The 16,129-nt window shown below is 43.4% G+C and overlaps 2 protein-coding genes across 4 annotated transcripts; one reads left to right on the forward strand and one right to left on the reverse strand.

Annotated features, from left to right (window-relative positions):
- Nucleotides 1-1,869: 1,869 nt before the first annotated feature.
- TWNK (twinkle mtDNA helicase) lies at nucleotides 1,870-8,233 on the reverse strand. Of its 3 annotated transcripts, none has more exons than XM_077349565.1 (5): nucleotides 8,020-8,233; nucleotides 5,213-5,453; nucleotides 4,507-4,614; nucleotides 2,692-2,833; nucleotides 1,870-2,499 (listed from the first exon to the last, which is right to left on the reverse strand). In XM_077349565.1, the coding sequence occupies exons 2-5, from the start codon at nucleotides 5,395-5,397 to the stop codon at nucleotides 2,179-2,181; spliced, it is 756 nt and encodes a 251-aa protein (XP_077205680.1). In that variant the 5' UTR covers nucleotides 5,398-5,453; nucleotides 8,020-8,233; the 3' UTR covers nucleotides 1,870-2,178. The 3 variants fall into 3 exon arrangements, with proteins under 3 accessions (XP_077205680.1, XP_077205679.1, XP_077205677.1); XM_077349564.1 differs by lacking the exon at nucleotides 8,020-8,233 and adding an exon at nucleotides 7,811-7,997; XM_077349562.1 differs by lacking the exon at nucleotides 8,020-8,233 and adding an exon at nucleotides 6,313-7,790.
- MRPL43 (mitochondrial ribosomal protein L43) lies at nucleotides 8,102-11,953 on the forward strand. The gene is made up of 3 exons (XM_077349570.1): nucleotides 8,102-8,316; nucleotides 11,232-11,338; nucleotides 11,706-11,953. Exons 1-3 carry the CDS (start codon nucleotides 8,186-8,188, stop codon nucleotides 11,933-11,935), a joined length of 468 nt encoding a protein of 155 aa, XP_077205685.1. The 5' UTR covers nucleotides 8,102-8,185; the 3' UTR covers nucleotides 11,936-11,953.
- Nucleotides 11,954-16,129: the final 4,176 nt, after the last annotated feature.

A 16,129-nucleotide genomic window follows, 5' to 3' on the forward strand; every position in this document is an offset into this window, starting at 1 on the left:
ATCACTGCAGATGGGGACTGCAGCAAAGAAATTAAAAGACGCTTGCTCCTGGGGAGGAAAGCTATGGCAAATCTAGACAGCATCCTAAAAAGCAGAGACATCACCCTGCCAACAAAAGTGTGTCTAGTCAAGGCTATGGTATTCCCAGTTGCAATGTATGGCTGCGAAAGTTGGACTATAAGGAAGGCCGAGCGTCAAAGAATTGAGGCTTTTGAACTCTGGTGCTGGAGAAGTCTCTTGCGAGTCCCTTGGACTGCAAGGCGAACAAACCGGTCAGTCCTAGAGGAGATCAACCCTGACTGCTCTTTAGAAGGCCAGATCCTGAAGATGAAACTCAAATACTTTGGTCACCTCATGAGAAGGAAGGACTCCATGTAGAAGGGCCTAAGGCTGGGAGCAATCGAGGGCAAAAGAAGAAGGGGATGACAGAGAATGAGGTGGCTGGATGGAGTCACTGAAGCAGTAGGTGCAAACTTAAATGGACTCTGGGGAATGGCAGAGGACAGGAAGGCCTGGAGGATCATTGTCCATGGGGTCGCGATGGGTCGGACACGACTTCGCACATAACAACAACATATTCTGATGAACTGGCCACTGCAGGCTCCAGCTTCTGTGAGATTCAAGATTACAGTAACATTCCAATGCTTGGCAGGCCATGGAGGCACCATGGGTAAGCATGGAAATCAAAGAAAACAAAGTCAAGTGAATCTGTCATTTCAAATCCAGGCAAGTGAAAACCTAACATAGGCTGACCTCTTGTGGTGAATATAAGGAACATTTGCATAGGATGCACAAACTGGGGCCTTTTTAATTGAACAAAAAGGGCATTCAACACAATATTAAGTTACCATAATTTCTGCACCTAATAAATTATTCCAAATACCATCCTCCAAGATGTTTTCTAAGGTGTGTGCATGCCAGTCCCCCATCTCATCCTGGGAAGTAAGGGAGAAAGGGCTCAAGTCTCATCACCAGCTTATTGCTTGGTAACAGAGGTAAATGATTCCTTTGTCTGACCAGATTTCTCACAGAGGTTGACACTTGACTAATTGAACTGATTTCCCCACACACACCTGTTCTCTGCCCAGAAAGGGGGAAACTGTTAAAACTCATGAGTGAAGGGTTTGTTCAATTCAAATCTCCATAGAAAAAAGCATATCTTCAAATATGGCAATATAACAGAAGTGGAATCAAAATTTGTTCCAAATGTAATATCCCAAATATAAATGGGTTCTCTAGATGAGATTTAGCCTTTCTTTTACACCAAAATATACCACTTATCTATTCTAATTAATATGTAGAAGTGGGGAAAATATGCTATGTTGAATATGTAGGTGTCATGCAGCCCCACACTACATAACTTGGTTCTTCGAAAAAGTGAACCAAAGTCCCAGGAACCACTGGACTCCACTCCTGTTTCACTGCTTTCCTTCCTCCCTTTTCCTTTCCTGGCTCTCAGCACACACGCACGCACGCACACACACACTAGTCTGTTCCCAGGCAGTAGAAAGCGTCCTTCACAATACTATTTCCTATTCCACATAATATGGCTCTTGTGAGTAATTTTGGCCGCCTTTTGGCCACTAAGAGTAAAAATGTAGATTGCACTTTGTCCTAGCTGTCTTTTGAAGATAAAAGTATGGGAATAACTTACGGTGGGAAGAAGGTTGGTGGAGGAGGTGGTTGCCTATATGTACCCTAAGACTGGCCAAGCCAGTTTTTCATAGCAATCTCTTCCATAATGCATCAGATGTACCCTCTTGGACCTAACAAACAACTCTGAATGCTTTTCTATGAAGAATGTCTCAGTTGTCTTGCGTTCTTTGAGAGAGTAGCCTTGGATCGTGACAGTAGTAATGATGAAACCACTGTAGTCAAAACAGATTCTTTATGAAGTTTGAAACTTAAATGACTACAATTGTACTTCAGCAGAAATAAGAATTATTGTATTTTATAAATACCTTAGAAATTAGAATGAAGGGGATGAAAGGGAAATTATTCACTATCCTATACATCATGATTGTCTTGTAATTATGCTGTATAGCCCATTTTTCCCCTTTTTCTTTTCTGTACCCTTATTGCTGCTGTGATGTGATCAGGGGGAGGCAGTGATATTGCTGTGATCTTCCAGTGAGGCAGTGACCTTCCATCTCTTCCTGCACAATACTCTCCTCTTCCTCAAGGACTGACAGATCCATCAGATGAAGTCTCTGTACTGGATGGCTGTGCCTGCTGCTTCTTTGAAGCCCCACCAGAAGCTGTTGGAGCTTTCTTAGGGGGTACACTATTGTCATCTTTAACCTTCTTCAACTTGGCTTTGCCTTTGCCTTTGCCTTTGCAGGGGGTAGAGAAAGTGAGGGATGCTTTGCTGAACTCCAGAGGAAAGATTCCCACATCTCCATCAAAGCGGTTCTTGGACACCTGTAAGTAGCGCTTGCCTGGGCCTGTCACCAGCTTCCTGTCCTGCAGGATCAGCACGTTGTCAGCTTCCTGGCTGGCCTGTGCCAAAAATACAAAAAGGAAAAGATCCTTTCACTGAAGCAGAGAAGACCATCTTGTACAACATGAGGTGCTAGAGAACTGCTGCTAAAAAGTGAATTTAACATGCATGCAACATGAATAAAATCTCATAGCATGTGCTAGCCACTGAGTCTTGCCTAGTCCTGTAAACTACTAACAATAAGCACTCACCTTTGCAGAGCCAAATATTGAGGCGGTCTGCAGCTCCCTCTCCTCATCTTCCTTCCGAGGGTGAATTACCAGAGTCACGTGGCAACTGTTGTCTGTGGCAAACTTCCGGAAGGCACCCACAATGTAGTCTTGGACAGCAAGCCTGGAATAGCAATATTGTGGAATAAATGCTCTTTGGTGAAATCCTCAGGAAGCAGCTGATTAGCAGGAACATTAAAAGGGGATATTATTTGACACACCTGTCTTACAGAAAAAAGAAAGTTAACGGGATAGGATGAAAAATGCTGATAGCAATATGTGTAAATCCATATAATCATGTGGGTAGGCAAATGTGCAAAATGGGAGCCAGTCCAAGGTTCTGAAAATCCAAAGAAACCCCCACTCAAATTTGCAAAAAGATCTTAGGATAAAAACCTACCACCACACTAACTAAAGGACTAAATAAACATTTTAAACTCCAGCAAAAGCACTAATGTCACAAAATAAACCCTGCAGGTAGCATTTCGGGTTGTTAACGTAATCTAAAATAGTACAAGAAAAGGTGATAAGGCAGATATGCAGAAGGAGGTGGTGGGATGGAGGAGGGTTAGTGGAAGCACAGTGGAGCCAAGCAAGGAGAGAAACCACATGTCCCCCCTTCTTCCTAGGCCCCTCTCTTATATGAAATAGAAGTCTGAGTACCAAATGAAGCCTGAAGTGCACTTCCCTGACTTTCCCTTTTAAATGTAAAATAAATAAATACATGTTGACAGTCTTTTAGAGCATGAAATTTCAGCACTCACCTGAAACATGGATAACTGTTCTATTAACATTAATTAACATGAATGCTAATGTAACATTTGTTATCCACCATGAGTCATTTCTGAGAGTGGCAGGATAAAAATTCACTAATAATACAAATAAATAATCAATCATGTCCTCCCTTTAAAAGAATTTGAAACCTGGCTAGACTTAACAATGGTAAACTGGAAGTTTGAAAAGTTTTAGCCACAGTTAATAGGGGCTCAACACGATCAAAGCTAATACAGGGATGACCATGAACCAACTGAAAGAAGCAGAGACAGGGGCGTGTGGCGAAGACTTTTCTATAGAATTGCCAAGGGTCAGACATGGCTGAGCGGATAGCATCATCATCATCATCAATAGGGGGGAGATCCTGCGACCTGTCACTGGAAGGTACTAACAGTGACCAGTCTCCTCTACTTTCTCCTCCCTGCAGCGGCTCCTCCGACCCCAGAAAAGCTTATTCCCAAGATTGTGAGTAATACACACACACATTTGGGGCCTGCAGTGGGGAAGCGGAAAAATTGTTTTCTCCTGCCTCACCCATAAGTAGAAATTCACTGATAGAACAGGAAAAAGACATTTCACCCTCCCTTACTTACTGGAGTGCTTCCTGACCCACAGTTATTATTCCACATGGGCTCCAAAATCTCAGAAATAATCTTTCCCAGGATCAGTGATGGCTACTGGGAAGAGGGGAAAGTCAAGAAATTCAGGGATTTTTGCATACAACCCCCACCAGATCCAACCCAATGTCACAGCCAATACAGCACTTATTTGTAGTTAAAGTAGCAATTCATACTCCAAAAGAGTGGGAGCATGTGAGCCTATGGCTTGTTCCACACCAAGGGTAAGCAATTATTAGCATTACAACTTCAGTGGCCTAAGTAATCATGGCTTGCACTGGGATCTAGCCTGGCATATAAATAACAGGGGATAGCTGACCAGCACTGGGCACTCTAATAGGGAAACTAACAAAACAAAGGGAAACAGAGGAGGACCAAAGTATAGGGGGAAAGCATGAAGGGTTACCTGTCCACGGTCAGCTGCTCCTGGCCCATCATGAACTGGAGGGTGTCAATAACCACATGGCTAATGTCATACATATACACAGCATGCCGCATAGTGTCTATCACTGTCCTGCAAGGGAGAAGACCATTACTTCAGCAGAGACAGTCTCATAAAAGCAAGCTTCATCACTTACATATGTCTAATAATCCTGTACCCCATGGCTAGGATATGAGAGGGCAGTGCCTAGATTAAGAGAAAACATAGCAATACAACCATATCACCTTGCAATACTCGTTCTGCACCCAAGTCAGGATCAATTAATGACAACCTCAAAAGTTTCAAGAACTATGCCAATTTCAGCTACTCTTTCAAGCTAAAGGATATTTCTCAATGTTTAAAGCTGTTAGAGGTAGACAGAGCAATCAAGCGCAATCTTGTGGCTTCTCCATTGCATTGTCCTGATGCAGATGGAAGCAGAGCATTAACCTGATTGCACTTGCTTTGGGTCTCTGAGACTAGCAAGGCAAAAAACTCTTCTGTATTAGCTGCAACTCATAAACAGCCTTTTCTCCCCAGGACACTTACACCCAGATCTAAAAAGTACTCCCAATTATTTCTTCCACAGAAATGCAATATTTAACAACACAGACAGTTAAGACACCACCCCACATCTTCCACCTCAGCTTCAGAGGTTTAACAGTGTATACAGGAAATAAGCTGCCTTTACTTGATATTCTGATGCCCATGAAAAGTCATGAAGTAGAGAGGAAGATCCTCAAATTTGTCTGCCCACTCGTCAAAGTTTTCCAGCTGCTCCTCTAGCCGTCCCATGGCAAACTGGGTTAGCATGATCTTGGCCAAGCGGACATTGTTGACCTCAAAGCTGCCCCACAGGGTATTCACCCCCTGCATACAGAGATCTAGGGCATATTCACTGATGAAAGTTGTCTTCCCACTGCCAGTTGGACCTATACCACAGAGAAAAGGGCAAAATTAACAGGGTAGAAGAGTTGGTTCTTATATGCTGCTTTTCTCTACCTGAAGGAGTCTCAAAAGCGGCTTACAGTCACCTTCCCTTTCCTCTCCCCACAACAGACACCCTGTGAGGTGGGTGAGACTGAGAGAGCCATGATATCACTGCTCAGTCAGAACAGCTTTATCAGCGCCATGGACAGCCCAAGGTCACCGAGCTGGCTGCGTGCAGGGGAGTGCAGAATCTAACCCAGTTAGCTGATAAGAAGTCTGCCCTCCTACCCACTACACCAAATTGGGTAGTTTCCTATCTATATGCAAAATGCTTTAATAAGGAGTTTCCATATGGACTGAATGTGTTGTCAGATAGACTGTATGTCCAGGTGTGGAAGGCGTGTGTGTGCATGCTTTGGTAATTTGGTAATTCTATTAGGTAATTTAAGTTGGAGAAATTAATTTCTGGTCAATAAAATATACAATGAATAAAAGGTCCCCAACCCAGTTAGAACACTCTAAAGCAGTCATTATATGCCAAATAGTATTAAAAACTTGCAGCAAACAGTGACACAAAAGAAACCTGATACCAGGATAAACAGGGTGAGACTTAGAGCTATCGTTAAGAGTATGGTCTCATTCCTGTAAACAAACAGCTGTGAATTCAACACACTGAGGTAGCTGCTCAAGTTTGCAACAAGACATGCTGTACAATCCTATGCAGTCACACCAACCTAAAACCATTGACTTCAATGGGCTCAAACTTTCATAACTCTGTCGAGGATTTCAGCATATGTGTTACTGAAAGTTAATTCAGCAATCTCTAAACAATGGTTCAATAATCTCAACACCTTTAATTACCTGTGAAGACTGTGAGTTCCCCTTTTCGGTGACCCTTCAGGAGTTTGTTCATTTCTGGAAAACGGGCCCATTTGACCCCAGCCACCTGATCCACATTAGCCAGCTCCCCAAATACCTCTTCGCGAAGCTCATGAAATGAAATTATGGACTTATGGCCAGCAGGGAGGGCAGCACGCAAAATCTTGGTGAGGTTTAAGCCACGGTTGAAAGCTTCTAGGGGACGGAGTTGCTGGTCACTAGGTTGCACCACCGAACACCGCTTAGGATTCAGTTTGCGAGCAAACAGTTTGGCAGCCTCCCAAGCACGGAGATCCTCTCCCAGCCACAGTGTAATCCTTTTAAACTGTTCTAAGTAGGGAAGAAGGGCTGGGGGGAGGCAGGAAATCCCTCGGGGCAAGGCCAGAGTTGGTAGCCCAGTCATCTGGTGCAGTACTAAGACATCTAGCTCCTGTCCAGTCAGGACCACTTCAGTATCTCGCCGGCTGATCAGTGGCAGTCCAAAAAGATTGTAATAGGCACCTGGCCGGGGTAGAGTGTTCTCCACATAATGTGCTGTCTCTCCTTGGTGGGCAAATCCCAGAAGCTTTAACCCCTTTAGGCTGGAGCCCTGGGGGCTAAACCATGGGAAGACCAAGGCTTGAGCTGTCCGTAGGTAACGCACCCCAAAACGTTTAAGGGTGGTGTCCGACACATTGGAAATACCAAATGCAGCCTTGGCCTCATCTGTCTCCTGCTTATCCAGCAGTTCCCAGAGAGGTAAAGCTTTCTCCCAAATATGCTGGGCATCCTTGCCAACTTGGTCCATTTGCCCATCAGTCTTTAGCAGTTCACTGACAGCAACACCATTATGTTTCAACTCAACATTGGCCTGCAAGTCTTGCCAGTTACCTTCAACCTGTGTGGCAGTGCAGACAAAGCAGCCTGTGGTTTTGTCAATAAACAAGCTGTAGCTTTGTCTAACGTGTTGCTTCTCCTCCACAAAAATGCTGGGGGTGTGAAAACAAGTGTAGCCATCATGAAAAGGAATGTCCTGAGCTCTCAAGTACTGCCGTATCTCTGTGGTTGACACAGGTGGGACCGGTCCCTCTGGGGATGGGAGCACCTCTTTCTTATAAGATTTGCAAACATGACTGCTTGTCAAGATCTGCCTGCCTCCACAGGGCCAGCAGTTAGAAAGAACACGCAAGGAGCGCATGGGGAGCCACATTTTCCCTACACAAGTAAAACAAAGCAGTATGCTTGGCGTATCCTTTCACTGCACTATACAGGCCAAGCCCACCACCTTGGCATATTGGACGGTTCTAAGGAACACCTCCCCCACCCACAACTCTGCCCAATTGCCATCCCGCAGCCCCCTCTCCCTATAGGAAGCGCCGTCCCCGTGGAGCCGCCGGCTCCGATCCTCGTCCTCAGAACCCCCCCGGCGCAGGGCAGCGACCTGCCGGGCATGGTGCCCCGCCACTTTCCCGCGCGAACCCCTCCTCCACAGTAGAGTCACCTTCCTAGGCGCTCCCGCCCCAGCGCCGCCACCCTCCCGGCCGGTCGCCTCCCGCCGCCAGGAGCACCCGCCGAGGCTCAGCCTCCCCCGGGGCCGCCGCCAAACTTGGCCGGCCAGCCCCGCCCACGAGCCCTCTCCAGCCGTCCCACGTGCAGCCCCAGAGCGCGCGGCGTTCCCTTGACCCCGGAACCACAACAGTCTTACGTCACCTCCGGAACGGCGAAGGAGGTGGGACGAGACGGGGTCTAAAATCCCGGCATCGAGCCTCCTCTTTTGCTATCACTATGGAAACGGAGCCCGTCGGCACGCGTTGACTTCCCGTAGGGGTTCTACTTCCGGCACTGTTGCTGCCTGTGGCCCTGCTATTGCTCCGCCATGACGAGCCGCGGGACGCCGAGCCGCTTCTTGACCAGCGTCTTGCGGAACGGCGTGGGCCGCTACGTGTGCCAACTCCAGCGCCTCACCTTGACCCTCTCCCGGGATGCGACGAGCGCGCGGGGCGCCAGGTGGGCCGCGCGGGGCTTCAGAAGAGGCGGGCTCCCGGGAGGCGTCCTTGGGACGGCCGGGCGTGCCTACCTCGCAGGGGGTTGCGCGTGAGGAGGGCAGGCCGTCCGTTCCGTCCAAGAGCGCCCTCTTGAGGTCTGCGGGGAACTATTTGAATGGAGGCCGGGGGTGTGCCCTGGAGATGCTCGGCCTCTCTCCTTTGCGAGGAGTATTTTCCTAACCTGAGTCCTGGCGCTTATAGAGCCTCCCACATTGGAGTCCTGCCATATTTCAGTCTCCCGCCGCCCCATCTGATCTGTCTCTCTGCCTCCCTAACTATTTATAAAGCCTTGGGTGTTTTGGTTCACAAAACCTGCTTAGCTTAAGGTGACCAGATTTTAACACCATTGGTTACTGGACACCATTGACCGGGGGGGGGGGGGAGTTCTTGATTAAAAAATTGGTCTATATGGAACAACAAAAAGTTTCATAGAACGCATAGAATGCAAAAATAGTATTGTAATATATATTTTTAATTTCAACATAAGTACAATTTGCCAGGTACCCCCAGATGTCCCTCCAAAAGTGGGACAATCTGGTCACCTTAGCTTTCATTTCTCCATTCGATTTTGCACTGAACTTTGTTTTGTGTTTAGTGTTAATCCATATTGTGGGCTGAGCCACAGAACTATTTTGAGTGTGAACCAGTTTGATTAGATAGTAAACAATATGACCATAGCTATTTTGAGGTATGCTGTCGCTAATTAGAATCAAGTTGTGTTTTACTGGAAGTGATTCCCTAGGTGGAACAAATAATCATAGAAGACCTATCTGAGGAAGAACATGAAACAGAGCTTCAATCTGGAAACTCTTGTCTGCCTTTTTACAAGGTCTAATGAGAAATAAAAGAAGAGACTGCCTCATGAGTTTTACTGCATTAATTTTATTTCCTGTTTGACGTGTTAAGCATACACAGGTTTTGGTTTTTGCTGCTTCCTGCTGCATCTTCAACCATTAAGGTTCATTAATAGCAGATTAGCCATGCTGTTGATCTGATTTAGACTTAATCTGTAGGAATTTCAGATGTGTTACAGGGCCAATCAGAATAATGTTCTATATGCTGCCTGGTATCCTAAATGTGCAGCTTTCCTCCAGAATACGAAGCCTGTTTTGCTAGAGAAAGAGTCCAGTTTAGAAACGTAGCGATGTATGTTTTGTTGGTGGTAGTTGTCTTTGGTAACATACAGAATTTTTTCCAGTGTTCTCCACAGCACGAGTTATTCATGTACTTATCCAGAGCCATGTGGTTATGTTTATGGAACCTCCTTAGTACTCTGCCTGTATTCCTCTTCAAGCACATAATAATTGGGTTTTTTTTGGGCTTTTTGGTGATACGGGCTTATTTTATAGTGCATTAAGTTTTGGTGAAATGTGTTAGCATTCTGTTCTAAAGATTTAATAAGGATTGGTTTGGAACAGGAATGAAAGCATATCAGCTTGAGATGCAGTCATGTGATGAGGGTACATAAATTAAAAGTAGTGATTTAACATAATTAAAATTTGTGATTTGAACTAAGGTGTGAAATTTGCAACTGATTTTAAGTTCAGACAAAGGATATAAAATATTTAACATAATAAATAAATAATAAATAAAATCCAGTGATTTTATCCACCTTTAATATAGATGAGATGTGGTTTGGTGGAGACCCTGCAGTTGAAATGCCATTCTTACTGTGGTGAAGAACTTTGCATTCACACTGCATTTATCATTACAAAATACTTTCATGCTATTAAATGACAGTGTAACAGCAAAGCTTTATCCATGCCCCAGTTATTAATGATATGCCATATTGTCCAAATCCTCATTCAAGAACGATAGTATAATATTAATTGGATTGAGAGAATTGGCTGCTTTCTAAAAATATTTCATTACAAGTTTACTCAAACTGCTTCAGAGAAGCAGTTACAAAGGTAATTGTAAATTTCATAGATGGTGAACTCATTTATTAAGCCTGAAAGAAAAATATGAAGTTTCCTTCACTTAAGTGGTACTTCAAGATAGCAGTTAGCCTTTGGAGAAAGAATCATCTTTTTTGCACAGGCAGAAGATTGCAGTTTAGATGCTGGGGACATGCAGCAGATGTGTTTGCAGCAGAAACTCTGCCTTAAGAAAAGGTGTCTTGATAGTGTACCAAAAATGAATAACTACTTGAATTCATTATCTTGTATTCTTGGATTTCCAAAAAGTTTTTAACGAAGTCCCTCAAAAAAGGTTCCTGAGTAGATTTAGTGAAGAATAAACAGTTAGTGCTTTTTCCCTCCATAACAATAACTGCTTATTCTTCTTGGTTCCTTAATCAGTTATTAATCTATATATATATATGAAGGACTTCCCTTTTATCAAAGGATGCTACATCTACTCAGGAACCTTTTGTCTATACTTATGCTATTTAACTTATTTATAAATGATTTTGAGTGAAACGCGACATTACTAAGTTTAGATATTCAGGATGGTCAAAATGGTAAAGTATTCTGAAAGAATCTCTGGTAACTTCATGAATGGGAAAAAGATGTGATGATAGCTACAGACTTAGGTGTCTTCAGAAAATGCATGGATGAAAGGCCTCTCAGTAACTATTAGCCATGATTGTAAAGTGGAGCCTTCCTCTTCAAATATATCTGAATGCCAGCTGTATGAGAAAACTGGGCTGCTACTTACCTTCATGCTTGTTGGCTTCTCAGTCTTCTGATCAGCTCATGTGAAAAGCAAGGTATGGATTAGATGGGCCCCTGAGCTGATTCAGTAGGATACTTCTAAAAACAAATTCTGAAAAGGTGCCTATTGCTTTATTACTTGTTATAATCCAATCAGCTTTGACTCCATCTTCAGTATAATTTGTTTTTAACATCCATATGGTATTTTTTAATCTTGTTCTAGAGATTATATTGAAGAAAAAGTTGTGGATTTTGCCAGGCAAAACCCTGGGATTGTGTTATACGTGTGTCCAAAGAGAAGCACGATTCCAACACTAGAGGCTGAATATTGTGAGTATGAAAAAGTGTTATTGATTATTAGATTAGAAGAGATGCTGAGAGAGAAATACTGTCAGTAAATACCACTATTACTGAAATGTATATATGTGTAATAATCCAGTAGTCAGATGTGCATTCAATAGGTTCCTTCCTTCTCCAAAAGCAGTAGCAGTAGGTGCATTGTTGGCTGGAAGAATCACTTTGGGCAAATGTAAAGGAGACCTAAATTTATAACATTCATAAATAAGGGTTAAAAGTAAAATTTGAAAGCATCTGAAAATATGGGGAGGAGGTGATATAAAAGTGCCTAGCGAACTTGTTTCTACTAATGGAATGAGAGTAAGGTCTGGATTTCATACAGTATATTCTGTTTTTCCAGTGAATGGGACCGTGGAAGTGAAAACCTTAACCAGAAAGTCAGCAGATGAAATTGCAGAGATCATTCAGCTGTTGGCTAATCAATCTGGCTTGGAGATCATTCGCATCCGAAAGCCTTTCCATACAGATAACCCTAGTATTCAAGGCCAGTGGCACCCCTTCACAAACAAGCCCAGTGTGATCAATGTGCAAGAAATTGGTCAGCAGTGTCTTTCATCCCCTCAAAAATAAATTATGCTGGTATTAAAATGGTCTGTTTTTATTGTTTTTCTGTTTTGTAAGTAGACAGTCATCTCAGGCCAAGGGAAGTCCAAATGTTTGTACTAAAATTCCTTCTGTTCTGCTAAGTTTGAGTCCAGTGACACCTTTTAAGACTCAACTAACTCAGCTGGAATGTGACAGCCCTGATTCCTGGTGGTGGTAGTGATTAGGGGTGTAGTGATTAGGGCTAAACTAAGGCAAAAAATACCTTACCAGTATTTCTTGGGTATTACTTAAGCCAATTACAGATTCTCTGATCAGCTATTGGTATAGCAGACCTGAATAAAACCACACTATTTCTATGTTTTATTTGGGCATATTCAGCTATACTGATCAACCTCAGCAGCGAGAGCTCTCAGCTCCAGCTGCCTCATCTGAGCCTATCAGGTCTACAGCAAGACTTCCCTACAGCTTGCAGATCCTGTGGACAGCTTCTATTGCATGGTGTTTTAAACCAACCATCAGCAGAAGTGCTCCCAGTCAGGTCTATGTGCAATGGGGAAATTCTTCCCAACCCTATGCAGATCCTGCAGACAGCTTCTGCTGCCATATGGCTTTAACTTTTTCTTCTTCTTGAGTCTGTTGGACCCCCCAAAATTAGGGGTTTCCAAAAAATTCCAGATCCAAATACCATATTCAGATGCAGGATATTTCAGATGTACCATAATTTGGGGGGGATCCATTAGGCCCAAACTAGAAAAAAAAACTTTTTTTTTTTTTTTGCACACACCCCTAACAGTGATCAGAAAGGTCACAGAATTCTGGCCGAATTATGAGCAAGGCCTCCTTGATCAAGGTGGAGCTGATTCCTGCTCCAAATGTCAGGGTAGGACTACAGAAGCAGCTAGCCTTAGTCTATCTGTGCTTAATGATGGTGACTACTTCCCGCCTCTTAACGAATGCATACCTTATTGGAATAGGAAGCAAATGGAATGGCACCATGTGTGAGCCACATTAAGAGCTTTCCTGCTGCTATGCATATGATTGTTTGGAATGTGGCAAAATCAGTAGAAGAAGAAGAGTTGGTTCTTATGTAAACCAAGTGTTTCCAGATATTTGGGCTTCAACCTGTTGGGGTGATTTTGCAAGCCCGAAAGAAACAAGGTTCCAGAATTGAGACTCATTTTTCTCCTTTACTGCCAGATTTAGTTTGTTCCACATATGTTTAGCATAGTCAGCTTTCTTACTTTTGAGGAGACTCTTATATTGGGATCTTAATCTGATGAGCTCTAACATTCTGTTATCCTCTCTACTGCGACGGCTCAGCCTCATACATTTGACTAGCTTTTTCCTGAAGGTTTTGCATTCTTGGTCAAACCAGCCATTATTGGGGCAGGATAACAGCTTTAGAGGTTTATTGTTGATAAGCAGAGGTTTGATCAAGCTAATAATTTTGTCATAGTGTCCTATGGCGTCATGGCCAGGCTGTAAAAGGGCTGAATGCAGGGATTTAAGGTCATCACTCGTCAGAGCTTGAGCTATGTTGTTTTGTACCTGCTCTGACCATTTCAGCCTCCTATTGCCAGGAAATGTGCCTTCAGCGAGTTCAGGAATTGGAGGTAAAAGAATGTTGCTATTATATTTAAGTAAGAGCTGTAGAGGGCAGTGATCACTTAAAGGAGAGTTACCTACTTCAAAAAAGACCACCTCTGTTAGTAAAGCAGGTGAAACTGCTATATAATCTATGGTGCTAGCATGACAGGAAGATAAAAATGTGAAGGAACCACCAGACTTATCAAACTTAGAGCCATGTAAGACATAAAGATTAAACAAGGATAGCAACTCCAATAATTTTAGACCAGGCTTATTAATTGTAGGGTCTTGTGAGACTCGTTCTAAAAGACATGTGTGCTCCGCGATTTGAGAGTTGACATCTGCCCTAGAGTCAGAGTGACCAGGGCCAATTCTGGCATTAAAATCACCACACATAATTATTTGGGCATTAGGAAACTGAGAAGAAAGGGTTTCCAGTGTGTGGGAAAGTTGGTCCCAAAGTTTCCCTTTATCCTGTGACAGTGAGAGTTTTGGAGGGACATATACATTGATGCACAGGAGGTTGCCGAAATGTGGTCCCTTAATCAGCTCAAGGTCTCCCAGCTGGCTACATGTGAAGGAAGAGTGGGGAATCAAACCCGGCTTGCCAGATTAGAAGTTGGAGCTCCAAACCACCACACCAAGCTGGCTCTCACAGACCACTAGTAATGTAAATCTTTCTTTATAAAGAGCAAGCTAGCCACACCTCCTGCTGAGGATTAGTGTGACTAAGAATACCTTGCTCTTGACTGTTCTACCACCCTGGGAGGTAGCATCTATTCAGTGCTACCTGATGGCGAAACCATGTGCTGCTGTGCTGAGCTTTTTCAGTTACCTCAGAAGAGTAGAAAGGGCATACAATGCAGGAGGGACCCATCTGCCACTGGAACACAGCCATTTATCAGAGATATACTTGGGAATGATATAAAGCCTCATTAGCACAGAAAGAAGCAAAAATTCTACAGCTTCCCTCTGGTAGTGGCAAATGCAGAGATTGAAGGGGCAAGATTATGTCAGGATACTGGGAGTTCCAAAATCAAGCACATCATGATCAAGTCTTTTCCAGGGCCCGGGTTCATGTAATAGAAGAGTCCTAGTGTTTTCTGTACATCAGGGGCTAGCACCTAAGTGCACTTTGGCTAGGGCCACTTGGGGTTGGACAAATGACTAGTTCTCACTTCCCCCAAACTCTATTCAGAGAAGAGAATTTTCATTTGGTCTTTCTCATTAAGAAGCACACTTCGTGACTGACATTCAAAGGCTGCTTTAAGCAGCCTTCATATATACATCACTGCATCCCTCCTCTCATATACACACACCACTACACCTCTCCCCCACAATCTGATACAAGGTAAACCCAACATTTTCCTCTCTGATCCTCTGCCATATCTTAATGGGAACCGCCAGGCAATCTAAATTAATTAGCAATATTGGCAGGAAAGAGGAAAAATGCATCCAGTAAATTGGCACCAGTAAATTTCCATCTGGCTCCTATGGGAGAGGTTGCTCTGCAGATGTATCTGCAAGTAATTCTATTTTTTTTTGGTACCAAACAGGTTGAAAAAATGACCGTGTCAAGCTCCTTTATGCCGAGTCAGGCCACTGCTTCATCTGGACCATCCATGCAAAGCATATACTTTCCTACTGAGTTATAGCCCTTTCCCTAATTTCTAATGCCAAAGAGAAACTATAGCTCCCCAACACAGTCCAACTCATTAACTAATCAGTCAGAATAGAAATGTTGCTTTTGTGCAAGTCAGTCCTCTTTTGAGTTTTGGGGGGCTTGTGCTAGTTGTACTCCGATCTCTTCTGACTTATCTGAACTACAGATAAAACATTTCTAGCAATGTATGGAATTTCTCAATTTCCACTTTTCCCATAGTAGCATCTATTCGCTTGCCACTCCTGGGTTATAAGCATTAATCAGATGTTGAAATCGCTCTGTTACCTACTTGTCCCAAATTCAGATGTATTTCTGGCTTCTGCTGCAACTCTGTAATTTTAAGTGGGTAGCTGTGTTGGTCTAAAGCAGCAGAACAAAGTTTAAGTTCAGTGGCACTCAACCAAGTTTTATTCAAAGTATAAGCTTTTGTGTGCGTGTATCTGAGGAAGTTTCTGTCCACGTGAAAGCTTAAAACTTGAATAAAACTTTGTTGGTCCAAAATAGCCTCTCTCAACTTTTTTACTGTTGAGAAATCCCTGAAACATTCTTCAGATTTCAAGTAACTCCAGAAGCGGTGGTTGGGAAGCATAACTACATACATACCCATCTGGGGCCCCTCCCTGTCCCACCCCCTCCAGTCCCATCATTGGCCAGAATAACTCCCACAGGTCTGCATTTCATCCCATCCCATCTGTGGTTTGCTTGCTTTTCTGTGAGTGCTGACTAGTGCTATTAGGAAAATTTTGTATTGCATATTTTGATGTTAACATTAAAAGTATGCTGATTTTAGATTCTTTCTCACAATGAAGGTACATTGGACAATGTACTCCTAACTGTAGCTTCCTAGCTAAAAATAAAAGCAATTCTTAATTTATTCCACATATGTTTAAGACTGCATATGCAATCATAGGGCCTAGAAACTTTGTAAAGATAGCTGAAATTTTCAGGATTCTGCACTTTTCACCAGT

Source organism: Paroedura picta, chromosome 8 (genome assembly GCF_049243985.1).
Source record: "Paroedura picta isolate Pp20150507F chromosome 8, Ppicta_v3.0, whole genome shotgun sequence".
Classification (NCBI taxonomy): domain Eukaryota; kingdom Metazoa; phylum Chordata; class Lepidosauria; order Squamata; family Gekkonidae; genus Paroedura; species Paroedura picta.